Source organism: Microtus oregoni, unplaced genomic scaffold, assembly GCF_018167655.1.
Source record: "Microtus oregoni isolate MIOR12 unplaced genomic scaffold, Mior012 000047F_ref0000412, whole genome shotgun sequence".
Classification (NCBI taxonomy): domain Eukaryota; kingdom Metazoa; phylum Chordata; class Mammalia; order Rodentia; family Cricetidae; genus Microtus; species Microtus oregoni.
Genome location: NW_024543221.1, coordinates 4,915,515 through 4,941,229, shown reverse-complemented (window position 1 = coordinate 4,941,229; position 25,715 = coordinate 4,915,515). Strand labels below are relative to the sequence as shown.

The window sequence follows — 25,715 nt, the reverse complement described above, 5'->3', positions numbered from 1 at the left end:
AGGCTGGGGTGCCAGCAGCTCCTTCATAGCTTGGGTTTTTCCAGTTCACTGTGTGGTCATGCCACGGTTTTTGCCGTTTCATTTTCCCCTTTAATTGGTTGATTTTTTTTTTATTTATTATGTATACAATATTCTGTGCGTATGCCTACAGGCCAGAAGAGGGCACCAGACCTCATTACAGATGGTTGTGAGCCACCATGTGGTTGCTGGGAATTGAACTCAGCACCTTTGGAAGAGCAGGTAATGCTCTTAACCTCTGAGCCATCTCTCCAGCCCCTTGGTTGATATTTTGTTTTTTATTTTTGTTTGCTTGGTTTTGGGGTTTAGGTTTATCGTTATGTTTGAGACAGGGTCTGACTCTGTAGTTCACACAGGTCTGGAACTCACTGTGTGGTCCAGGCTGCCCTCCAATATAAGATCTTCCGTCTCTGTTTCTCAAGTGCTGAGAGTGTAGGAATGCACTACCATGCCTGACTTTTTCTGTTTTAAAGGTACACTTTAAGAAATTGTCTTCTTCTTCCTCCTCCTCCTCTTCTTCTTCTTCTTCTTCTTCTTCTTCTTCTTCTTCTTTTCCTTCTCCTCCTCCTCCTCCTTCTCCTTCTTCTTCTTTTCCTTCTTTACTTTCTTTCTTCTTCTCAGGCCAGCCTGGTGCTTGTTGTGTAGCTAAAGCAACCTTGAATGCAATGCTATCCTCTGTCTCAGCCTTCCAAGTGTTGGCATCATAAGCACACTCCGCTGTGCCTGGCCCTTCTCTTGGCTTCTCACTAGGATAGTCTTCACTGGGGAAGCTCTGTTAAACATATGCAAAAGTAAGCTAAACATATTATTTTAGATCTTTCAAAAAATGTACATGAATCAGGTGTTGGGGACACACGCCTTTAATTCCAGCACTTGGGAGGCAGAGGCAGCAGATCTCTGCGCATTTGAAGCCAGCCTGGTCTACAGAGCGAGCTCCAGGACAGCCAGGGTTACACAGAGAGAACCTGTCAAAAAAAAAATTAAAAAAATTTAAAAAAAATCTTGATGAACCCCCACAACTCCTACCATACACGTAGGCAAAAAGACGAAACCTCAGGGCTGGGAATAGACTGGAACAAAACGAAACATACACAACTCAATACCATCATCACCCTCAGGCAACAAGGAGACTGACATGAAATGATCAAAATGAGGCTTGAGCTGTGACTCAGTTGGTAGGGTGCTTCAGGCAAACCCTGGGTTCAATCCCCTGGATGGCATAAAACTGGGCATGGTAATCCCAGTCCTCTGAATCCACTACTAAGCAAGTTCAAAGCCAGCCTGAACTACATGGAACCCTATACAGGTCATTGAGAAGTCATTTTATTTTACCTGTTTACCAAACACACAGGGGTGCTAAAGACAGGACTCGACCACACACGCTGGCCTCATTGTCATTTGTTGGCTCTCAGTGGGGCATTAGTCACACCTCAGACGCACCTGCAGGCAAACCACTTCCCATTCAAGAAAACCCTCAAGGAGGGAGGGGTGGAGGCATGCGGGAGCATGCGCCCTGCTGCACTGCATATCCGCTCATGGCTGCATCACAGTCACATCTGTCTGTGCAGGAATCAAAATGACCCACCGAGAGGCAGACCCTTCCCCCCTTCAGCACTGCGAGTTACAGACTCCATTTTCTCTGTGGTCCACACGGCGCGTGGGGGCGGGGGAGAGGGGAGCAGTTTCTTCTCAGATGTCCAAACTCCACCTGTTTTCACAGAGGACTTGGGGAGAGGGTAAGGAAAGTACAGATGAGGTAGCTCTGTGTTGGAGAAAGCGTGCCTAGAATGCCCAAGGTGCTGGTTCCATCCCCCGTACACCCTCTTTCTGTCTGTCTGTTATATCATTCTCTGTCTGCCTCCCTAACCTATCCCACCCAAGTAAAAGGTAGTAAGGCAAGAAGATCGCTTAAGGTGGTTTCTTTCTCTGCAGAAAAACCCGGAAGTCCTGGTATTCACAGACTTCTCTTCCAGCCTCTCTTTCTCTTCAATCACATAAGCAAATATTTCTTGATGACTGTGAACCTTTTGAGGCCACTGCCATCACAGGAATCCAGGTGCGTGGATTGGTGAGGTGACCTCTGTGATGTCCTTACCGCCCATCTCCTTTGCTCTCCCCTCACCTAAGGACAATTCACTGAGGGCCAGTTCTAGCTAGGGGACCACAGACGTGTTCATCAGCAGCCTGTGCCTCAGTTCCCTTGATGACATCTCTGAACTTCCTTCCAGTCCTTTCTGCAGAATCTTGCCTCTGCTTTGCCTCACCTAGCAAGAGGAGAGGGGCCCCAAGGCTCCTCCCAGGTCACAGGCGTCTAGGACTAACACCAGGACTCACACGTGTCGGAAAGAGGAAGGGACCGCATGGCTTGAAGCATGACCCATCTTCCTGCCTAGTCACCTCCCTCCTTGGCCCAGTGGGACCCGAATAAGCCAAGCTGTTCTGGGAGAGCAGTGAACCCACAAGGCTCTGGGCTAGGGTCAGGAATTCCATAGTGCGGGGTTAGGACTGGGGTTTTACAAGGTGCCTGGTCTGGCCTGGGTGCATTTGTTCAACAAGAGTAGTGTCTGCCCCTGCCCAGGAAGAGAAAGTCAGTTGCTGGGCTCTAGCCTAGAGGGAATACACTCTGGACCCTAGCTTGCCTGTTCTCAGAGCCCACTTCGGATCTGAATCTTGTCTAGCTGACCCCCAGCCCTGGAGGTGCCCAGGTGGCGCCCCGGGTGAATCGGTGAATCCTGACCCCATATTGTGCCCTGACGCTCATCTGGCAGACTGACCTATAATCGGGGTCAAATCTCTCACCCCCGCCCCACCCACCACAAGCCCAAGCCCAAGGCAATCAATACTAGTCAATATCCTCTTGTACCCCATTCTTCTGCCCTCTCCTTCAGGGTGGCAAACTCAACTTCAGAATAACCTCTAGTCCAGTCTGACCCCAAGACCACCAGACTTCCATCCACATACGACACACCTTCCCCCCCACCCCCCACCCCCGCCAGGCCCCGCCCATCCACAAGGCCAGCAGGCCGGGCTCCTTCTACACGACAAAGGGGAGTCTCCCTCCCACAGGACCTAATCAATCCATTGTGAAATCCCCCACCCACCCCCAATCCACATCCACTTCCTTCTGGCTGATTGGTCAATTACTGGATTTCCCCCAAGACTACCCAGAATCCACATTCAAGAAAGAGATCTGTTTGCAGAGGGATATTTGTCCTGTCTGCTGGCCTCACCTTCTTTATTGATGTGTCTCACCGCCTCCCAGCCCCTGGCCATACGAAGTCTGAGCCGCCTGTGGCTGCCAACAGAGCTGGAGGCCACCAGGTCTGTGGCTCTCTTCTCTGGGCTGGGCTTGGCTTCTCCTCAGGGCCCAGGACTCTATGCTCAGATGTTCTCTGCCACTACCCTCTTGTTTCCAACTACTATACTCAGTTAGGCCTCTAGACCTAGAGCCGTTTCAGGGTTCTTCCTCTCTCATATCCCCCACAAGTCCCTTTGGTCTCACCTCTCTCCATCTGAGACCTTCCATCGCTTACTGGACAAATGCCCACCTACTCCCATCCCCAACTCCAACACAGTAATGATTTTTGAAAAACTTCAATTATAAGATGAGCTGCATTAATCAAACCCCTCCAAAAATAAACTCAAAGGGAATTGTGGAAAACAAGGCATTGTGACTTACGCTTGTAAACCCATCACTGGGAAAGTGGAGGCAGGAGGACCAGGAGTTCAAGACCATCCTTAGCTCCAGATTGAATTGAAGGCCAGCCTGAGCTGGCTATAGTGAGACCCTATCTCAAAAATTCAAAGCAAAAGCTGGATGTGGTGGTAAACATCTTTAGTCCCAGCAGAGGCAGGTAGATCTGAGTTCAAGACCAGACCAGTCTACAAAGTGAGTTTCAGACCAGACAGAAAAACCCTGTCTCAAAAACAAACAAACAAACAAACAAAATTTCAAAGCAAAGATGAGTATACTAGCACACAACCTTTAATCCCAGTACTCAGGAGACAAAGGCAGACACATTTCTGTGAGTAAAAACTTCCAAGCCAGCCAAAGCTATATAGTAAGAGCTGACCTTTAAAAAAGGAAGGACCTAAGTCTATACATGTAGGCCTCTTATGTGCCTGGCTACTGTGGAGGTCAGAAGAGGAAGTTGGAACCCCTGGAATTGAAGTTAAGGATGGTTGTAAACTACCATGTAGGTGCTGGGAACTGCACCCAGGTCCTCTGCAAGAGCAGTAAGTGCTCTCAACCACTGAGCCATCTCTCTAGACCCATAAAATAAGTCTTTTTAAAACAATAAAATAATGGCCAGAGAGATGACTCAGAAGTTAAGAGCAATGGCTGGCTGCTCTTCCAGAGGTCCTGAGTTCAAATCCCAGCAACCACACAACCACATGGTGGCTCACAGCCATCTGTAATGAGAACTGGTGCCCTCCTCTGGTGTGCATGCATACAGGCAGGCAGAATACTGTATACATAATAAATAAAAAAAAATCTTAAAAAAAATAGTAATCAGAGGTGGGCGGACCTGTCTACATAGTGAGTTCTAGGCCAGTCGGGGCTACATAGTGAGACTGTCTCAAAACAAGGAAAAGAAAAGGAAATAGAAGTTATGTAGAAGATAACATAGAAGAAAATCTAGACAGTCTGGAGTCTGGGGGTGACTTCAGATACAACACCCAGATCAGGAGCCACTGCAGTATGGCAGAACAGAGGCAGAATGGTTGTTATGGAGAAAGTCAGGAAGATGCTCCTAAATTAAGTTCATCCTCCTGGCCAGGGTCAGAGCTCTGAGCCTCTGGATCCAGAGCACAGGCCAGGAAACGGGGGGTACCACCCACAGAAGCAGGGGTAAGGATATGCAGGAGGACACAGAAATGAGAAGACAAGCCTGAGGAGCTACTGGGGGTATACAGGGGACCACACCCAGAGACCTAGGGAGGCCAGCTGGGGGAGGGGCTTTGGCTACATCAGTAGCAGAGCAGGAGGGGACCCAGCAGAGCTGATATCCAAACAGAAGAAGCTTCTGAAAAAAAAAAAAAAACTAGTAGCTAGACCCTTGAGGGAAGAAGACCAAGGCTTGAAGGGACAAAGAACCAAGAGAAGAGGGGACAGACACCCCACTTCAGACAGCTGCAGGTGGATTAGAATCAGGACCAGGGAGGCTGGGAGGATAGCTTTATCTTTACAGTAGGTGAAAGTCTGGACATGGAAGTCAGAGTAGATGTGAGAGGCTGTGCCTTGGTGAGAGGCTGCTTAGGCCTGGCGGAGTTAGTGCTGGCGAGGGCCCAACTGCAGGCCTTGGTCCACAGCCTTGTGTCACAGCTGGAGAAGATGAGGCCTACAAAAGTCATCCCACTGTAGACAGCTGAGCTGGGCAGGAGGCACGCGTGGAGGTCCCATGATTTGCCTTTGTCTCCCAAACCCATGCTTTTCCAGGGACAGCCCTGGCTCCATGCCTATGACGCTCTCCTTCAGAAGACCAGAGAGCTAATTAAAACCTCACTTCTAGTAGAATATGTTTGTGGTCCCAGCTCTGGGGAGGTGGAGGCAGGAGGCTCAGAAGGTCAAGGTCTGACTAGCCAGAGGCCTTAGTGGGTAAAGGTCCTTATCCCCACACCTGATGATCTGCCTTCTGTCCCCAGACCCACACAGTGGAAAGAGAATGGATTCCTGAGAAGCGTCCTCTGATTTACACTTGTATGCCATAGCTCATGCACTTCCTACCCGTGTGTCTCAGCCTGGGAGGCTCCTCTCTCCTTGTCCTTTAATTGACAATAAAATAACATGTCATTTATAACAGGGGACTTGATCTGGGGACTACCATGGAACCAGCCTCTCAGCTTTGTACACCGGTCTTCACTTCCTATCCAGGAAGCCATGCAAGTTAATAGGGTGACAGTCACAGGGGCAAGGAAAGCCCCACCTTGGATCAAAGCCCCAGGCCTCATGCCAAGGGATGGCTATGAGGACAGCCTGTTTGTGGAGGCCTGGGCTGCCTTGTGAGTTGCCCATAAGGGAGTCTAAGGAGCTGGACACAGCACAGGGCGTCAAGATGGTATTGTGACCCTGGGCAGCCAAGGAGCCTCCCTAGACTGTAGAGGGTCTTGCTTTGCATCGTGTGTGCCTCCCTCCCGTATACCTGGCTCTGTAGTTAACAGCCATTCCAATGGGGATCCATTCTGTTACCACTTCCTGTCTACACCACTGGCGCTATCCATGGAAAGACTTTACACATTTTAATCTCTCATCAGTGGCAGTGGAATAAACAGAAGTATCCTCAGGGTGGGTGTACGTGCACAAGTGTGAACCTGTGAGTGTGTTCATGAGACTATGACCTGTATGCGTCTGAGTTTGTATGTATGCACATGAGAATGTGATTCGTGTTTTTGCATGTGTGTAAGGGTGATTCTGAGTAGACATATGTATGAGTGTTGCACGTGTGAGAGTGTTAGTGTGTGCACAAGCTAGTGCATGTGTGTGAGTTAGTGTGTTTATATGTAAGTCTGAGCGTGTAATCCTGTAGGTACATGGGTGCATGTTACTATGAATGTACGTGTGTGATTCTGCATGTGTGTGTTATAATGCATGTATGCATGTGATTCTGCCTGTCTACATGTGATTCTACATGTGGGCATGTGATTCTCCATGTGTGCATGTGATTCTGCCTGTCTACATGTGATTCTACTTGTGGGCATGTGATTCTGCGTGTGTGCATGTAATTCTGTGTGTGTACACGTGATTCTGCATTGTACATGTGATTCTGCATGTGGGCATGTGATTCTTCATGTGTGCAAGTGATCTGCATGTGTGCATGTGATTTTGCGTGTGTGTGTGATTCTGTGTGTGTGCAAGTGATTCTACATGTGTACATGTGACTGATTCTGTGCGTGTGCATGTGTGAAGTATATTGTGTAACTGAGTGATGTGTGTGAATTTGGGTAATATATGGGCGGTATGTGTGCATGTATGAGTGTGAGCCTGAGTGTGTCCGAGTCCCTCCCTGGCTACCCCTGACTAAGGCAGCGGGGAAGGGGAGGTAAGCAAGCTCTAGGTTGTGCCATGTTTACACACCGGGCTCGTGATCCCCAGAGAATGTGGGTTTTGCTAATTTTAATGTTTACTTCTTAGATCCTGTTGCCTTGTAGCTTGGGGCTCTCAGCACCCAGGCCCGTATCATCTCAGTTTCTAGGCACCTTGACAATCAGACAGGAGCAGCCAAAGGCAGATTCTTCAGAGCAACCTGGAGAAAGAAAATATGGAGACAAGATGAGCAGAGTTGGTGGTGAGCCCCAAATTTGACAGGCGGACGCTTTGGGTCATTTATTGGTGCTCACAACTTCGTTTGTCCCACATGCAACCTGGTCTAGCATGACCCGGTGCGCTGAAGGAAGGACTCACCAGGAGGTAGACGATTGCCTTCAGCCTGCATTTCCAACTGGCACGCCCACAAGAAGTGATTGGTACAGCAGCGCCCTCTACAGCCCAGGAGTAGCCTTCACACCCACTGACAGTCTGTGCCACAGTGGTGGCTGCTGCACCAACCGCATCCCATTTCTCTAAGTTCCAGAACGTATGCTCACTTTCCCCCTGCCACCTGAGGACCAGGCCCTGGCCTCAGCTAACCTCCCATCCTAACAGCTCCCCTTTGAGTGCCCAGCCCTCTCTCTTCCCAGCCTCCATCCCTTGAATCTTCATGAGGCCCAGATCTGGCTCTGTCTGGGCTGACTCTGATCCACCTGAAATCGATGAGCTGAAGCCATACCCCAGTACCACAAGACACATCTATTTGGAGATAAGGCATTTAAGGAGGCAGCTACACTTAGCGAGGCCTTGAGGGTGGTCCCTCACCCAAGATGGCTGGTGTCACTCTAAAAATTAATCAGGAGAGACACACAGAGGAACCCGAGAGAAAAAGGAAATCGGCAAGCTCAGGGGCGCCAACCCCACTGACGCTAGAATGTCAGGATTCCAGACTGCAGGCAGGTGAGCGAATGTGTGCAGGCTGCCCACCTGAGGTACAGTATGAGGAATAAAGCTCTAACCGTCACCTGACACAAATATCAACCAGACATCAATTCTACTGGTGCTGGCTTGCAACCCTGCCTCCTGGCTGGGGCCCTTTCTGAGACTCCATCTCCATCTCTACCTGACCCAAGTAGAATTCATTCCTAAAACCAAAGATCAAAATATTCACTTGGCAGGCCAAGGGCTCGGCCCTGGGTGACAGGTGTCTGCCACCCAAGGTAGTCGCTGTTGCAGTTGTCTCTGTGTTCCACGGGTTAGTTTATGGCATCACAGAGGGGCTGGGGTGTGGCTCAGAAGTAGATATACTTAGTGTTCTTCCATGGGTGTTTGCGCACACATGCACGCACGCACGCACACACACACACACACACACACACACACACACACACACACAGGGTGGGAAGGCAGAGGGAAAGGGAAAAGGAAAAGGAGAAGGAAGGAAAGAAAAGAAGAAAGGAAAGGAAACGAAATGAGCTAGGACGAAGCTGGTTTGGCGTGCTGTCACGCCTACTCCCTCTCACCTTGTCCCCATCTCAGGGCCCAACCAGCCCCACCAAGCACCTGCTAGGTGTGGGGTATTGTGCTCTGGCTGAGCACACAGTCGGGACCCTGTGGACCTGTGGGCTTTGCATCACACAGATTAACTCTTAAACAATCAGTCCTGATGAGCACTGCGGGGGAAGCCAAGGATCCTTAGCTTTTGTTAATTGCACTTGACCAGGCCCTGGCCTTTATCATCCAGATGGCTGTAAGGCAACAGTTATGGTCCCAACAGAGTTTTCTCCACCATCCCCCACTCCCATTTAAAATTTTCTTTCTTTCTTTCTTTCTTTCTTTCTTTCTTTCTTCCTTTCTTCCTTCCTTCCTTCCTTCCTTCCTTTCTTTCTATTTTATTGTTTATTTTTTGAGACAGGGTGGCCTTGAACTCACGGCAATCCATCTTCCTCTGCCTCCCACGTGCTGGGATTAAAGGTATGCATCACCATGCCCAGCTCTAAAAACTTATTTAACATACAAAGCAATGGGTTTCATTGTGACATTTTCATGAATGTACAGCATTGTATTTTGTTCTTCTTTCTTTCGTGTGTACGCATATGTCTGCACATGTTTGTCTGGGCACAGGTGCATGTGGTGGCCGTGTGTGTGTGTCCACATGCTTGTGTGTGTGTTCACATGCTTGTGTGTGTCCACATGCGTGTGTGTGCCTGTGCGTCTCGAGACCAGATGTCAAAGTCAGGAGTCTTCTCTTCTTCAGCTGTTTACCACTTAGATTTTTCCTTTTGAAAGTTTTATTTATTTGTTCTCTGTGAGTGTGTATGATGCGTGTTCATACATATATGTGTAGGTACACTTGCGGAGGTCAGATGACAGACAACCTTTGCTGTTAGTCCTCGCCTCCACCTTGTCTGAGGCAGGTTCTCTTTGGCCTGTTGAATAAACCAACCACGCTAGTTGGCCCACAGCCTGCTGGGATTCTCCTGTCTTGGTCTCCCATCTCCCACAGGAGGGAGCTGAACATGGCCTCTGGGGATTCAAACACACATGTGTACAGCAACTGCTTTGACCACTGAACCCTCTCTCCAGCTCCCACCTTGTTTTTGAGACAGGGTCTCTGGATTCACTGGCGCTCGCTGACTCTGCAAGACATGCTGGCCAGCATGCCCAGGGATGCCCTCCCTACCTCCCCATCAGTGAGAGGGAAGCCACACACTGCCATGCCCAGTTTTTGACATGGACACTAGGTATGGAGCTCAGCCCTTCCCCCCAGCGCCATCTCCTGAGCCACTCAGTTTTCTTTATTTGACAAAGATTAGTGGTGCTTCCTCACTGCTTAATCTCCCTGTAAATATACCCACCTTCCAGGTGCAGTCTCCACACCTGACACACACACACTCTTCCAGGTGCAGCCTCCACACCTGGCACACACACACTCTTCCAGGTGCAGCCTCCACACCCAGCACACACACACACACACGCTCTTCCAGGCGCAGCCTCCACACCCGGCACACACACACACGCTCGCTCTTCCAGGTGCAGCCTCCACACCCGGCACACACACACACAGTCTTCCAGGTGCAGCCTCCACACCCGGCACACACACACACACAGTCTTCCAGGTGCAGCCTCCACACCCGGCACACACACACAGTCTTCCAGGTGCAGCCTCCACACCCGGCACACACACACACACAGTCTTCCAGGTGCAGCCTCCACACCCGGCACACACACACACACAGTCTTCCAGGTGCAGCCTCCACACCCGGCACACACACACACACACAGTCTTCCAGGTGCAGCCTCCACACCCGGCACACACACACACACAGTCTTCCAGGTGCAGCCTCCACACCCGGCACACACACACACACAGTCTTCCAGGTGCAGCCTCCACACCCGGCACACACACACACACAGTCTTCCAGGTGCAGCCTCCACACCTGGCACACACACACACACAGTCTTCCAGGTGCAGCCTCCACACCCGGCACACACACACACACAGTCTTCCAGGTGCAGCCTCCACACCCGGCACACACACACACATACGCTCTTCCAGGTGCAGCCTCCACACCCGGCACACACACACACAGTCTTCCAGGTGCAGCCTCCACACCCGGCACACACACACACACACTCTTCCAGGTGCAGCCTCCACACCCGGCACACACACACACACGCTCTTCCAGGTGCAGCCTCCACACCCGGCACACACACACACACACACACACACACACACACGCTCTTCCAGGTGCAGCCTCCACACCCGGCACACACACACACACGCTCTTCCAGGCGCAGCCTCCACACCTGGCACACACACACACTCTTCGTCCCTCACTCCTCCTATTTTACCCACACTTAAGGGTCACATTCTGAGATCATGCCTTAGCCACCTTGCCCTGTGCCATCTTTTCTCTAGCTGAAAAAGTCCCTTATCTTTGCAGACCTGTGTCTGACCACAACCCCCTGCCTCTCTGGCCTCACACCTGTCCCTCGCCCCTGGCTTGTTACACAAATGTCCACCATGCTCACTGAGAACTGAACCGGCAATGGTCTTTCTGTACCTCCATTTAGTTTTCCCTCACAGATCGGGATCTGCATTTATAGGACCCAGCCATGACAAACTCAAGAGAGGCCCAAGACTCGGTAGTTTACCCTAAGTTCTAAGAAAGACCACAAACTGAGACTACCCAGGCGCCACCCAGGAACAGACCGTCCAAAGGAAATTCCGAACTTTCCAACCATTGTAGACAGGATCACCTGCCAGCACACACCCATCGCTTTTCACCAGGACGCCCCTAGACAAATGTCAGCCAATCAGGAGTCCTGAACCTTAGAAATCCCTCACCCCTACCTTTGCTACTATAAAAACCCAACCCCAACTGAGCTGGGGGCTCTCTGATCATTCCAATACTTTGGGCATACGAAGAGTCCGAGTTCACTAACTTGTGTAAGAATAAAGGCTCTTCGCTTTTATACACAAAACTCGGTCTCCTAATTGGTTTTGGGGGGACTCCATGATCTGGGCATAACACCTGAAATAACCACACAGAAACTGCATTAATTAAATCACTGCTTGGCCCATTAGCTCTAGTTCCTTATTGGCTAATTCTTTTTTTTTAATCCTTTTTTTTTACATTTTATTTATTTATTATGTATACAATATTCTGTCTGTGTGTATGTCTGCAGGCCAGAAGAGGGCACCAGACCTCATTACAGATGGTTGTGAGCCACCATGTGGTTGCTGGGAATTGAACTCAGAACCTTTGGAAGAGCAGGCAATGCTCTTAACCACTGAGCCATCTCTCCAGCCCCTTATTGGCTAATTCTTACATCTTAATTTAACCCATTTCTATTAATCTGTGTATTGCCACATGGCAGTGGTTTACCGGGTACAATTCCCAGTGTCTGTCTCTGACAGATCCATGGCGTCTCTCTGACTCTGCCTTCTTCCTCCCAGCATTCTGTTTAATTTTCCCCACCCACATATCAACAGGCCAAGGCAGCTTCTTTATTCATTAACCAATGAAAGCAGCATATAGACAAACGGACCTCCCACACCAAGACTCTATCTCAAAAATAAATAAAATCTTTATTAAAGCTGTAAGAACTAGGAATGAACATTACCTTCTAATGGACAGCCGTGAAGTCAGAGCTAAGCTAAAGCATCATGGGATTCCCCACATTTTCAACTGCAACACTAAGCCACTTCTTCTACATATTTTAATTCAGAGGCTGGCCTTCCCTCTCTTCTTCTCACCTCTTGAGGTGAAATGGAACACCCTTGGGATCTAACTAGAGCTCTCCGCAGACATCTGCTGACAGGGATGGTAATGCAGGGCCTCCCACCTCTCTCAGAGAGGCGCAGGACAACCTGGCTTCTGGATTAGCTGCCTCTTCAGAGCACCTGCTGCTAGGGGACGAGAGAACTCGGTGCCATCAAGTGAACAGATCCAAGCAGCTTTCACCCCCAGACCTGAGCCTGCACCTCCCTGCACTGCTGGGGACAGGGACACCCCAGGGTACCCCTCAGTCCTTCTTGCTTCCCTGGGCGGGGCTTCTCGTGAGGAGCTTCCCTGAGCCGGGCAGGGCTAGGGTGGACACTGTGGGTGATTCCAGCTTCACTCTGTCCAGGAGGGTCTTCTTAAGAGCAGCAGGGGAGACCTTTTCTTGATCAGCCATGGACTGCAGCTCTCTGTAGACAAAGCCCCACAGGGATGGTGATAAACCTTGGAGTTACAGCTTTGAAGCTTCTAGCCATACAGTCCCAGACCCTCACCCTGACACCACCCGAACTCAGAATCACAAACCAAAAAGGCACCAGGCTTCTCAAGAGTCCTCTTTAACCAAGCAAGGAATGTCACATTTATCTCGTGTGATCCAAGCTAAACAGCATCCAGTGATATTGGGGACCACACAGGAATGGGAGTATGGGAATTACAGAGTCTGAGCGAAAAGTTACACCGGGCAGGAGTTGAATCCCACCTCCATCATTTATCTGTTTGACCTTAAACTTCCCCACCTACGAATCAAAACTATTCATAGCACTGTCGCTTACTGTGGTAAGAACCAAGTGAAGGAGGCTACCAAACCCTTAGCTCAGAAAAGCCAAGCAAACTGTGGTCACCAAGAGAGCACAGACTCGTGAGAGCTAAGATCTAAGACATCACTCACAAGATCTAAGGAAAGCAGAACCAGCCCATCGTAGGGCAGGCTGGGAATGGAAGAATTCAGGAAGGGGAGAGCGGGTCATACCCACCTTGTTCGGATACAGGAGGCCTCAACTGCATTGATGAGCAGAGAGCGGAAGCCCCCACTCTCTAGGAAGTGTAGGGCATGGATCGTGGCCCCCCCGGGGGAGCAGACATTGTCCTTAAGCTGGCCTGGATGGTCCTCTGAGTCTAGAAGCATCTTAGCTGCTCCCTGCAGCACAAAGAGCCATCAGAACTAACCTCAGCCCGAAGCTCAGGAACCCCCAAAGCACAGCCCTCGGGCCAAACACAAAGATACCAACCAGCAAGGCCTGAGCTCCCAGCCGGACTGCCAGACGCCGAGGTACTCCCATCTTCACACCACCATCTGCCAGGGCATCCAGAGCCATGAATGCCTGTGGAAACACTCTCTGAACCCAGGACACAAGCACCAAGGACCCATGCCCCAGAGACAGTTTTCTCTGGTGACTAGAACCAGTCCTCAGGGTCAGTCCCTCCCACGAACCAGCCACGCTCAGGAGATGAGCCCTGCTGTCCCTCCCGCCGCCTAGGGGGCAAGCGAGGACCACTCACATAGGCAGGCCCACTGCCACTGAGCCCCGTGATGGCGTCAATGAGGTCCTCCTCCACCTCCGTGCAGAAGCCCACGCTGCTCATCAGCTGCTCCAGGAGCCTGCCATCTTCCACCAGAGCGTGGGTGCCCGTAGCATACACGGTGGCCCCCTCTCGGACTACCACAGGGGTGTTGGTCATGCAGCGGATTACCTTGGGGGCCGGCTGGAACGCCATCAGCTTCTAGAACAGGAGAGCAAGCCAACTAAGTACCGAGGGCACAGCTCCCCCAGGTGTGTCTCATCAGCAGCCACTCACAGGCCACCCCCTCCTCTCACCCAGTGGGCATCGGGGGCATTAGCACCTTCTCCACAGAACTGATGGTGACTCCGGCTGCACAGGAGACCACGATGTGCCTCTCTTGCACGTCGGCCCCAATCTCATCCAGGATGAAGGGGATGATGTGGGGCTTCACAGCCAGGAACAGAACATCACTGTGCCGCACAGTGTCCTTATTGCTTCGAGTCAGATTCACGCCCATCTTCTGCGGGAGAAGAGGGACCCAGTCAATAGTGCCAGGTATTAGGGCTGAGACCATGCCTCCCAGGGAACAGCTAACCCCTCCTCTGACCGCTGCAACCAAAAAAAAACCCTTTATTCTGTCCCTTCAGGGCTCCATGATTACCCCCATTCCAGCCACTGGGCAAGAAGGCACAGATGTTACGCAGGACAAGCATTCTCCATGGTGCCCAGAAAAGTGGCTGCTCCCTCAACCCCAGCAATCTTCCGACACCCCTTTGCCAGGTGAGAGCCCCCATGGTGGAAAGAGCTCAGGCAGAGGTCTCAGCACACGGGGTCTGGGAGCAGAGCTACACAAACCTCACTCCCAACCTAACAGCTAGAATACCTTAGTTTACCAGAGTACCAAGCCTTTACAAGGCTCCCCTGTAGGACCCCAAAGTGAGTGTCAGGGCCCTACAGAGTTAGGGACATAAGCCAGTACTAGGCACAACCATTGATTCATTGGCTGTCCTGCACCACAGCGGCCAGATTTTATAAGACTCGGGATATTAAGTCTTACTGAAAGAAACTAACTCACTAGGTCCTTATCCAACACCGTCCTTTTCAACAGTAAAAGGCTATAGAATAAGGAAATAGCCCCAAGTGTCTGAGGACTTCAGTGTCCCACAACTAATCAATGAAGAAAAAATAAATCTCTGGCTCACTCGGTGACTTCTGCCTGTGATTCCCAACACTTGGAAAGCTGAAGCAGACGATTTCAGACTTAGATGGACTATGTATTGAGTTCCAAGCTAAGTAGACTAGCAAACAGAAATAATCATTCCTATATACCCTAGGGCCTGGATCCGACCCTAACTTTGCCTGGGGGTTCCCACCACACAACGATGATGTAATGATGACCTTCCCTAGGGGAAGGTCTGAGCCAGCCAGAAGCAGGGTAACCTCGGGTCACGCTTTTCCCACTCCTCTCCATCCATCCTACCCTGAGCGCAGACACCGTGGGCAGGTCCATTTCCGGGGAGCTGGCTATTATCTTGTGAGCCGACAGGACGCCTGCGAAAACAAGGTTTTTCAACAGGGGATTGTGGCCCAATCATGAAGTTCATCAAAGGAAGGCCATAGCAGCTATAGCAGCGCCGGCCTCCGACGCTATGGCATTCCTGCAGATGGATGCAAACCTCCCATTCATTCCCATCAGCCCATGCGCTCATTCACTCACACACTCACCACTCCTCACTCACTCGTCCACTCTGGTGAGACGGAAGGCTAACCACGCTGACCACGCGCTCACCTGCGGCCGTGAAGCCCCGCGCCAGCGCACAGGTCAGCTGGCCCGCGCCGATGAAACCCACACTCATGGCGAAAGGATCTCTGCAATCGCCGACCCGGAGAGACGCGAGAATCCCGGGCTCCGATATAAAAATCCGGATCCGAAGAGCTAGGAGTACCTTGCAAGCTGGTATGCACTGGGGGCACTGCTAGGCAGGCCCCGGCCAGATCAGAGCATCCGCTGCCAAATACACAGGCCTCGGTTAGGCCACGTGTCCCAGGCAACCAATCCGAGGCTGGCAACTCGGGGCCGACCAATCAATCGGTGGAGCTGTCCGTCGCGCGCCCGCCTCCTGCTCTCTCTGAGGGTGGAACCTGTGGCTCCTGAAGTCCCCGCTAGTGGGCCTCCCCGGGAGCTGGAATTTGCAGGTTTCTGACTCTGAGACAGGAATGAGGTCTCTAACGCGCCTACTAGAGATGAACCCCACGTGGAGACCAGGAGATGCCAGGACTCGAGCAGAACGCCTCCAGTGTCTGGGGAAGCCGGTTCGGCTTGCTCCTTCGGAAGTAGAATTAGGTAGAAAAGTCCAATTATTGGATGACGAATTGTCGATTTATTTAGTGGCTCACTTAAAGCACTGCTTGTTCGGCCTATTTGCCAAGCATGACTTCGCTTGCTACCTGGAAGAGAATGACCTGGAGAAATAGCTATAACAGTAGGTCGTTGTCCTTAACAACCTGCTGACTGCCACTTTGGCTTCTGTAAAACAGTACTTGCTTGCCCACACACCACACTGTGGTTTAGAGGATAAAATGAGAATAAACTGGAACCAGCATGGAGGCCTTTCAGGAGCTATCCTGGCTTCGGTCCTCCAGTGACCTCTCTCTTCCACTGTAGTGCTTATTCCAGAGAGATTCCCATTGCATGTCCAGACCCACGCGCAGCCGCAGGCACTTTCTGTTTTGTTTTGTTGCCCAGGTTGGTCCTAAACTCCAAACTCAGTGGACCAGTCTTCTAAGAAAAGCCAGTCTTCTCAGAAGCAGAAGCTACCTGCCTACCATCTGCCTTCTTGCAGTCTAATGTGAAGTTGAGGGGTACCTACCATCCCACCCAGCCATCTGAGACACACCCTCCAGGATGGCCCCAGCCTGACCATGCCATGCTACCATGGAACCGCTTCCTATCTGGCATCTGTCTCATGGGTGTTCTGCCTTTCCCTTCCTGGACTCCCAGCCACTAAGTTCACCTCCTCCCTGGGTGCACCCCCCTTTTCTTGTTCTCCCAGCCAATAGTCAAGCCAGTTCAGTCTCTTTCCACCTCTCCTGTGTTCTCCCCGTCCAGCAGTTGGAACACGGAAGCTTCATTTTTTTATCAGGGCCTCAGGGCTTTCCTCCTGTCTTATCCTTCGCTAACAGGCCGGCCCCTTTCTGAGAACTGGGTGATCCAGGCAATAGAACAGAATACTGAGCTGCCCCCAGCAAGGCAGATGGCAAGTCTCCAGCACCCAGTCCTCCCTCTCCTCATTTTATTACATGGGTATCCATGTTTATAACACAAAAATTAGCAATTAGGTTCAGTAGAAAAGCTGTCCTTTCCCTTTACAGTAATGGGGATGGCACTCAGACCTTGCACAGAGCAGGCAACGGCTCACCTTTGACCTGCACCCCGAAATGTCTTCAGTATCACCACCAAAGGAGAACCGATGACATTTTTGGAGAATAGCATTATATTTCTTTTTTCTACACAGTGAGGCACATTTTAAAACAGATTTTTCTAATCTTGATGTTTTTGTAAGAACACTTCAGCAAGAAGCAGGGACCAATAGTGCAGATCTTGTGATCGCGGCCCTCGGGAGACCAAGGCAGGAAGATTGAGAGTTCAGCACAGTCTGGGATATATGATGAAAGAAATCCTGTCTAAAAAAAAATGAATTAAGGGCTGGAGAGATGGCTCAGAGGTTAAGAGCACTGGCTGCTCTTTCAGAGGTGCTGAGTTCAATCCCCAGCAACCACGTGGTGGCTCACAGCCATCTGTAATGAGATCTGGTGCCCTCTTCTGCTGTGCAGACACACAAGGAGGCTGAACACTGTATATACAATAAATAAATCTTTAAAAAATGAATTAAAATTCCAATTTACTGTTGGAGGGCTGGCGATATAGCTCAGTGGGCAGCGTGCAGGAAGGACTGGCTCCTTCCCCACACTGCATAACCAAGAAGGCAGATGGTAGGCAGGTAGCTTCTGCTCCTGAGAAGACTGGCTTTTCTTAGAAGACTGGTCCACGGAGTTTGGAGTTTAGGACCAACCTGGGCAAACAAAACAAAACAAAACAAAAAGCCACAAACTAGAATCCAAGAAATCTCAGTTTTAGGGCTCCACGCTGGGATCTCTCCACAGTAAATGTTACATGGCCCAGGGAGATGGCTCAGCAGCCAGAGGCACTTGCCCTAGCAAGCCTGATAACGTAAATGTAGTCCTCAGAACCAAGATAGAACCCTGGGTGGAGTGACATCCATAATCGTACTGGAGGTCACAGAAACTATTGGAAACTAGCCTGATCTACAAAGCACTGCCAATTCAGCTCAGGCCTCAGGCTTGATGACAAGCACCTTAACCCATTGAGCCGTCCCACTGGTTGGCTTTATTCATTTTTCTTTGTTGTTGTTGTTGTGTGTTTTTTTTTTTCAAGACAGGGTTTCTCTGTATCTTTGGAGCCTGTCCTGGAACTCACTTTGTACACCAGGCTGTGTACTCACAGAGATCATCAGCCTGTCTCTGCCTTCCCGAGTGCTGAGATTAAAGGTGTGCACCACCACCCAGAAAAATGTATAGCCCAGGCCAGCCTCAAATTTGTGATCCTCCTGCCTCTGCCTCCTTCAGCAAATCCTGTCAGCGTGTGCCACCACAACCAGCTTGTCTTCTTTTTATTTCATTATTATATCACTATGCCCAGATGTTATTTTATTCCTCTGCATTGTCTGAGGATGAAACCCAGGGCTTTATGTACACTGGGCAAATAATCGGCCACTAAGCTACAACCCCTAGCTCAATGCAAGTGAAAGAATATAGAATTGTGTTCAATTTCTAGACAGGTGTGATGCCCATGCAGACTTGTAATCTTAACTTCCGAGAGAAAAGTCTGAGGCAGGAAGATCAAATGTTCAAGGCCATAGCTATATAACATAGAACCCTGCCTCAAAAAAACCTATACAAACAAATACAAAATTGAAAAATAAAAAAGTCCCAGATCTAATGGGATCTGGCTTACTGCCTGTATTTGTTTCCTTCTCTCATGAAACAGTTTTGAGCCACAACTACACAGAAAAACCCTGTCTCGGAAAAAGAAAAGAAAAGAAATAGAGTTGTGTGATTTTCTTTTTCCTGTAGAGATGTAAAAGAAATATCTGTTCATACCAAATAAGGAAATGCAGACAGACCAAATATTCTGACAACTTCCACTTGTCATGGAAAGGGTCCAATCCTCTGCCGGCCAACTCACAAATAGCAGAGTTCACTTGCAAACCCGGGTTCGGAGCGCCACCTAGTGTTAAAGCACTAGAGATGACTGTAGACTCCAACCCACCAAGGCAAAAACAAAACCAGACCAGAAAAGTATATTTAATCCATACTCTATCCTTGCTGTTACCAAGGATTCTGCTGTTCTCACTAACCAACTGTGGAAGGATGGCTACAAAATTATCTCCATTAATGTGTATGGGTGTGTATGTGCATGTGTATGGGTGTGTATGTGTATGGGTGTGTATGTGTATGGGTGTGTATGCGCATGTGTATGGGTGTGTATGCGCATGTGTATGGGTGTGTATGCGCATGTGTATGGGTGTGTATATGTATGGGTGTGCATGTGTATGGGTGTGTATGTGTATACGTATGGGTGTGTATGCGCACGTGTATGGGTGTGTATGTGTATGGGTGTGTATATGTATGGATGTGTATGTGTATGGGTGTGTATGTGTATGGGTGTGTATGTGTATGGGTGTGTATGTGTATATGTATGGGTGTGTATGTGTATGGGTGTGTATGTGTATGGGTGTGTATGTGTATGGGTGTGTATTGTATATGTATGGGTGTGTATGTGTATGGGTGTGTATGTGTATATGCATGGGTGTGTATGCGCATGTGTATGGGTGTGTATGTGTATATGTATGGGTGTGTATGTGTATATGTATGGGTGTGTATGTGTACATGTATGGGTGTGTATGCGCACGTGTATGGGTGTGTATGTGTATGGGTGTGTATGTGCACGTGTATGGGTGTGTATGTGTATGGGTGTATATGGGTAATGTGTGTGCATGTATATCTGTGCATCACATGCATGCCCAGAACCCACAATGGCCAAAAGACAGTGTTGGGTCCTGTAGAAATGTTATAGACAGATGTGAGTTACCATCTGAGTGTTGGGAATCAAACCTGGGTCCTCAGGAATATCCCCAAGGATTTTTTTCTAGTCTTAGACATAAACAATGGCATCTTAGTAACTCTGTCCAGACTCAAAGGACTAGTCTCTGTGCATTACAGGGATTTGTTTGTTTGTTTGGTTGGTTGGTTGGTTAGCTATAATTTTTTTTTTTTTGAGGCAGGATTTCTCTTTATAACAGCCCTGGCTGTCCTGGAAACTATTTTGCAGACCAGGCTGGCCTCGAACTCAATCCACCTTCCTCTGCCTCCTGAGTGCTAGGATTAACTGTGCGCATCACCACACCTGCCTTTAGCCACAGGATTTAAGCGATGCTGTGAGGCCCTGACTTCGCAAACTCCATTTTAAAGAAGGGCTTCCTCTTAAGCTGTATAATGAGCAGAGGCTGAGCTCAGCTCCAGAAATGTGCAGCAATAGCAGAAATTTGAACGGATACCCTGAAAACAGCCAACTAAGGAGCTAGGGAGCAGGGCCATACAATTTATCGAGGTCCGGATGTTCCTAGGAGTCATTCTTGAAGATACCTTGTCAGTTATTAATGGCTCTTTGTTAGGTTTTTGGTGTTTTGTTTTGTTTTGTTTTGTTTTTTTTAGTTTTTCGAGACAGGGTTTCTCTGTGGTTTTGGAGCCTGTCCTGGAACTAGCTCTTGTAGACCAGGCTGGTCTCGAACTCACAAAGATCCGCCTGCCTCTGCCTCCCAAGTGCTGGGATTAAAGGCGTGCGCCACCACCGCCTGGCTCTTTGTTAGGTTTTTGCACCCAAAAAACTGACCAATGGTTTCAGAAACTACCTTATCCCATGCCCTCCTTAACCCAGTCCCAAGCCAACAGGACATGAACTTCCCTGATCACGACGCTTCCCTTTTAAAAGCCCCCCCCTTTCCATGACTAGAGGGGGGGCTACACTTCCTTCACCCACTGCATTGGTCCAGTTTGAATATTAAAACTGCACTGTGGTCCAGTTTGAATATTAAAAACCCTCTTGCGCTTTACATCGGAATCGGGTTCCGTGGAGGTTCTTTTGTGGGGATAATTAACTTGGGCATGACCATACATGTGATATATACACACTATTGCTGAGCCCAGGAAATGCTTGCTTACCGCGCAACTATCACCTGCATCTCCATTGCAAAGGTCAAAGTTCTTTCTAAAGAGGAGGTTTATATAATTGTTCAATATAATATTTTGAATAAGAGTCACATGGGGAATTTAAATTTAGTGCAGTATTCAAGCTTCCAAAACTGGGAGTCTTTGATTATCCCCGTACCCTCCAAGCGTATTGCTATCGTTCCCCATCACCCTCTAGTGAAGAGTACTAGAAATGACACAGACACACAGAGTGAGACATTGCTTTAATTTTGTTCCTTCAGAAAATCTATGTTCAACTGGTTTTTGCTAAATACAAAGAACACATACTTTCTCATGCTATTCTCTAAGATAGAAGGGAACGCTAAACACACCCAGGTCACGCTAACACTGCAATAGCACACAATGCTGGGGGCCGTCTGTTCCCTGGGGCAATAAAGCCTCAGAGCTGGAGACCACCACTCCTTTTTAAGCTAACACAGTAGCCCATAGGCTTCCACGCTGCCTTGAGACCCTGCTTGTGGTCAGCTCCGCCCGGAAGCTAAGTGTTTGATTTCCTGACCAGTGTCCTAACCTATAGCTCTTCTTCCTCGTTCCTCTTAGTGCTCTTAGAACAAAGACCACAACAGTGAGAGTTTTGTCGTTGTTGTTTTGTTTTTTGTTGGTGGTGGTGGTTTTGTTTTGTATTCTGGTTTTTAGAGACAGGGTTTCACTATGTAGCCCTGGCTGTCCTGGAACTAGCTCTGTAGACCAGGCTGGCCTCAAACTCAGAGATCCACCTGCCTCTGTCTCCTGAGTGCTAGGATTAAAGGTGTGCACCACCACTGTCTGGCCACAGTGTGTTTTTAACATCTAGAAGAGGCAGAGCGTAATGGTGCATGCCTTTAACTCAGCACTTGGGAGCAGAGAGAGGTGTGTTTGAGTTTGAGGCCACCCTGAGCTACATATTAAGACCCTGTCCCAAAAGAAATAAAGAAGTCTAGAATGTGCTAGTACTAAGGAGGCTTTTTTTTAGATAGCCTACTAACTGGGGCTCGCTGGGACTTTTCTACTTGCTTTGTTTGGTTTAAATGAATTTAAATATCACCACATGGTAGAGTAAATTAGCAGATTCCCCTGCTCTCACCGTAGGGTTTTGTTGCACAACTAGCTGAGAATTGGCCAGAAAACAGATTCAGCTGACAAACTGCCCGCCGCCATGTCCCCCGCTAACTGGGCCAGGGTGTCCCAGTAGGATGACAGTATTCACTTATGTAAGTGCTTAGACTGGGTGATGGACAAGGCAGCCATGACAGGGAAGACTGTGGGGCAAAGGTGAAATGTGGGCTCTGAGTTAGGACAAGTTAACTCGCTAAGTGTCAAAGCGTGGCTATGTAGGCACTACAGATCGATCCCCCTCGGTATGAGAGCCCCGTCTGAGGCACAGCTGCAAGTCTGCACCCTCATGTTGGGCAGGCTGACCACCTGAGGCCTGGTCCTGCCTCCCTCCTTCATGCTGACAATCATGGGCAGGGAGGTCATCTCTGAGGCAACACACTGCCGTGGCCCCAGGAACGGCCACTTGATGGTTAGGGACTCTGGTGGCTGCAGGCAGCTGCCCACACACTCATAGACCAGGAACCCTGGGGGTTCCAAAACCCAGTTCTCTGCCCACTTCATCCCATGCAGGTCAAGGTACATCTCTTGGCGGCAGCATCTGGTGCCTTCAGTCACTGGGGCCTCAGGGTTACAGTTGCCTTGAGCCCTGTGGGGAATGAGAGGCCAAAAGTCACCTGCCCGACAGAGCCAAGGTCCAGGAGCCTCCGAGGAGACTTACCATCCATTTTTTAAGGCATCCAAAGAGAACTCATGACGGGTAAAGAACAAATAAAGAAACATGGCTAGAACATAAAGTCATCTACTGCTTACTAAGGGTTGATCTGTGTAACAGCCCTGTCTATCCTGGAACTCACTTTGTAGACCAGGCTGGCCTCGAACTCAGAGATCCACCTGCCTCTACCTCTCCGGTGATGGGATTAAAGGCGTGCACCACCACTAACCAGCAATAAAAATATTTTTAACAACAACAAAAAAAGCATATGTGGGGCAGGCAAGGTAGCTCAGCAGGTAAAGTGCCTGCCATGCAAGACTGAAGACCCACGATGGATGGGTTCCTGGGACTCATATAAACAAGAAAGAGTAGAACAAACCCCACAAAGCTGTCCTCTGATTTCTGAATGCACACAGGTACACGCCACATACACACAGAGTAATAGCAAATACAAATGTGGCAAGCGTATGCTTAATAAGATGTTTTTGTTTTGTTTTGTTTTTAGTATCTTTGGATCATGGTTATTGAATCCATTTTAAGGACCCTAGATGCACAGGGCAACACAGCCCTTGTCTGCTCCAAATATACCTAACTTGTCGCTTGAAAAAACAAAATCTAAGTTTAAAATAGCTCAAGCTAAAATTCTCAAAGACTTATTCATAAAGGGAAGAGTGGACACAGACTGTTACAATAATGTATGTAATTCAATATTTGACTAATAGCATTTCTAAACGCACGGCTAGGAACTCTTGTGGATAGGAATGGGTCATCTCCTGGGACAGCTTACACAGCCCACCCCTAAGCCGGCCCAAGAAACCTGGGAAGGATGACTCAGTCTGCTGTACCCCAGGCTACCTAACCTCCAGCCTACCCGTAGTCCTTGAGATCCAGCGTGTGCAGCTCCAGCTGGGGCTCGCCCCGCCCCTCGCTGCCCGGCTCCCCTTGAGCAGCGAAACGGACCAACTTGTGTGCGCTCCACGTCCCCGGACCCAGATGTTCCCTCTGCACCGACACCTGCAGCAACAGTGGCTGCCTCGGTCGACTCAGCTGCTGCCAGAAGTTCACTGCCTCCGTCACGTCGAAGGCCTTCCAGCCGCTCTCGTGGATGGACACGAGCCTGCGACACAGCTGCGCGTCAGGCGAGGGAACTGGGAGACTGTCTCTAGTCTACTAGGAGAGGAGTCTCCAGTCCCGTCCTGTCCCCATCCTCAGCTGCTCCCCTCCCCCAGCAGGGCCGAGCTGAGCTCAATTCCCCCACAACACACACACACACAGACCCCTTCAGCCTATACCTGGAGTCGATGAGGGCGGTGCGGTTGGAGCCGTCTTCACGAACTCTCAGCCACTCAATGGTGACCCGAGCCCGGGCACTGTGTGGGGACAGCCTCTCGTGCCTCCGGAGAGCAGTTCTGGGGACCGGCTCCTGAAACAGCCGCAGGACGGCCTGCACCAGCTCACTGTTAGGCCGCAGCCTCTGCTCCATGCCAAACACTAGCAAATGCGTGGAGGTCTCGGACACCAGGAACCTGCCTGCCACCTCTGTGGGCATGGACAGAGTCAGCCGGGCTTCTACAGGAACCGGGAGATCTCTAGGATAGCAGGACCACTGTGCTGGGAGTCGGCTGGGACAGACTCCCCCATTATATGCCACTGGTACAAATCTCCAAGTACAAAATTATTTACAATCTCCGGGGAAACTTGTTCACCAAACCTCCCTAATCTGGCTGTGTCTTGAGGTCTGGTCCCAGTCCTTAAGGGGAGAAGCTACCATCTAGGCCCCTGCATCTCCACAACTGGCCACCTCCATTCTCAGGATGCTGGTTTGTTTGTTTTTTTGTTTGTTTCAACCCATCACTCACTTCGATGTTCATAGTACAAAACCCAGTTGGCCACTGTCCCAGATAGTCTGAGATGGTGACCCCAGGAATTCATACTACTGCTTCCAGAAAATTAATACTTACTACACCCTACACATACCCTAAGGTTCTGCTTTTCCATGCTCTCTTCCTCTTCTCTGGGTCTGAGTCTTGCCCATTACTCCAACCTAATCCACCTCCTCCTGTCCAAGAGTGGCAGTCCTCGGTGCACAGCCAGAGCCTGGGGCCTAGACCCAGCCACCCTCCAAGGCCATGTTTGCATTTCAGCACCCCTCAGACTAAGCCCCCCACCTTTGTGTGCAGTGCACATAAAGAAAGGGTCCACTGACATCCCCAGAGTGGGCATGCTCAGTCTACCCTCTCAAGAGACCAGGAGCAGCAGGAAGAGCTCACCTCTGAAGTTCTGGCTGAACCTCTTGCCTCGGGAGCGGTCAGCATGACTTCGCTGTAGCAGGGTCACATACTGGGCCCTCACGTGGGCAGGGATGGCCATCCCCTCCACGTCCACCCTGTCCAAGATGGGAGCCTGGCTGAGCTTCAGCTGCTGCAGTAGCCTGACCAGGACCTGCTCCTCGGTCACAGCTGCCCCATGGCCAGCCAGGGGCAGCACCCCTAGTACCCAGCAAAGCCACAGGGACTGCATGGCGCTGCCCAGGAGGAACTGTGGATATTGGGTAAGTGGTCCCTAAAGTGCCCCGAAAAGCTCTTGGGGCCTAGATGGCCTGCTGAGAGTTAGTGCTGGCTTTCTTTATAGCTGGCTCTGGGGTGGGGGGCAGGGAGGAAGGACAAGAAAGGTCACACCCCTGGGACCTCCTGGGAGCTCAACACCAGACAAGCCCCTGAGCCCTGAGGAGGGGCTGTCTAGAAAGGGTACAAAGAGCTGTCTGGAAGACACACAGGCCAGG

General features: G+C 50.1%; 2 protein-coding genes across 2 annotated transcripts; both read right to left on the bottom strand.

Annotated features, from left to right (window-relative positions):
* Positions 1–12,115: 12,115 nt before the first annotated feature.
* Positions 12,116–15,860, bottom strand: Pycr2 (pyrroline-5-carboxylate reductase 2). Its single transcript, XM_041635384.1, has 7 exons — positions 15,626–15,860; positions 15,317–15,387; positions 14,177–14,356; positions 13,834–14,055; positions 13,563–13,655; positions 13,308–13,471; positions 12,116–12,743 (listed from the first exon to the last, which is right to left on the bottom strand). Exons 1-7 carry the CDS (start codon positions 15,690–15,692, stop codon positions 12,578–12,580), a joined length of 963 nt encoding a protein of 320 aa, XP_041491318.1. The 5' UTR covers positions 15,693–15,860; the 3' UTR covers positions 12,116–12,577.
* Positions 15,861–22,503: 6,643 nt separating this feature from the next.
* On the bottom strand, positions 22,504–25,453 carry LOC121435929 (left-right determination factor 2). Its single transcript, XM_041635505.1, has 4 exons — positions 25,204–25,453; positions 24,226–24,472; positions 23,805–24,050; positions 22,504–22,867 (listed from the first exon to the last, which is right to left on the bottom strand). Exons 1-4 carry the CDS (start codon positions 25,451–25,453, stop codon positions 22,504–22,506), a joined length of 1,107 nt encoding a protein of 368 aa, XP_041491439.1.
* Positions 25,454–25,715: the final 262 nt, after the last annotated feature.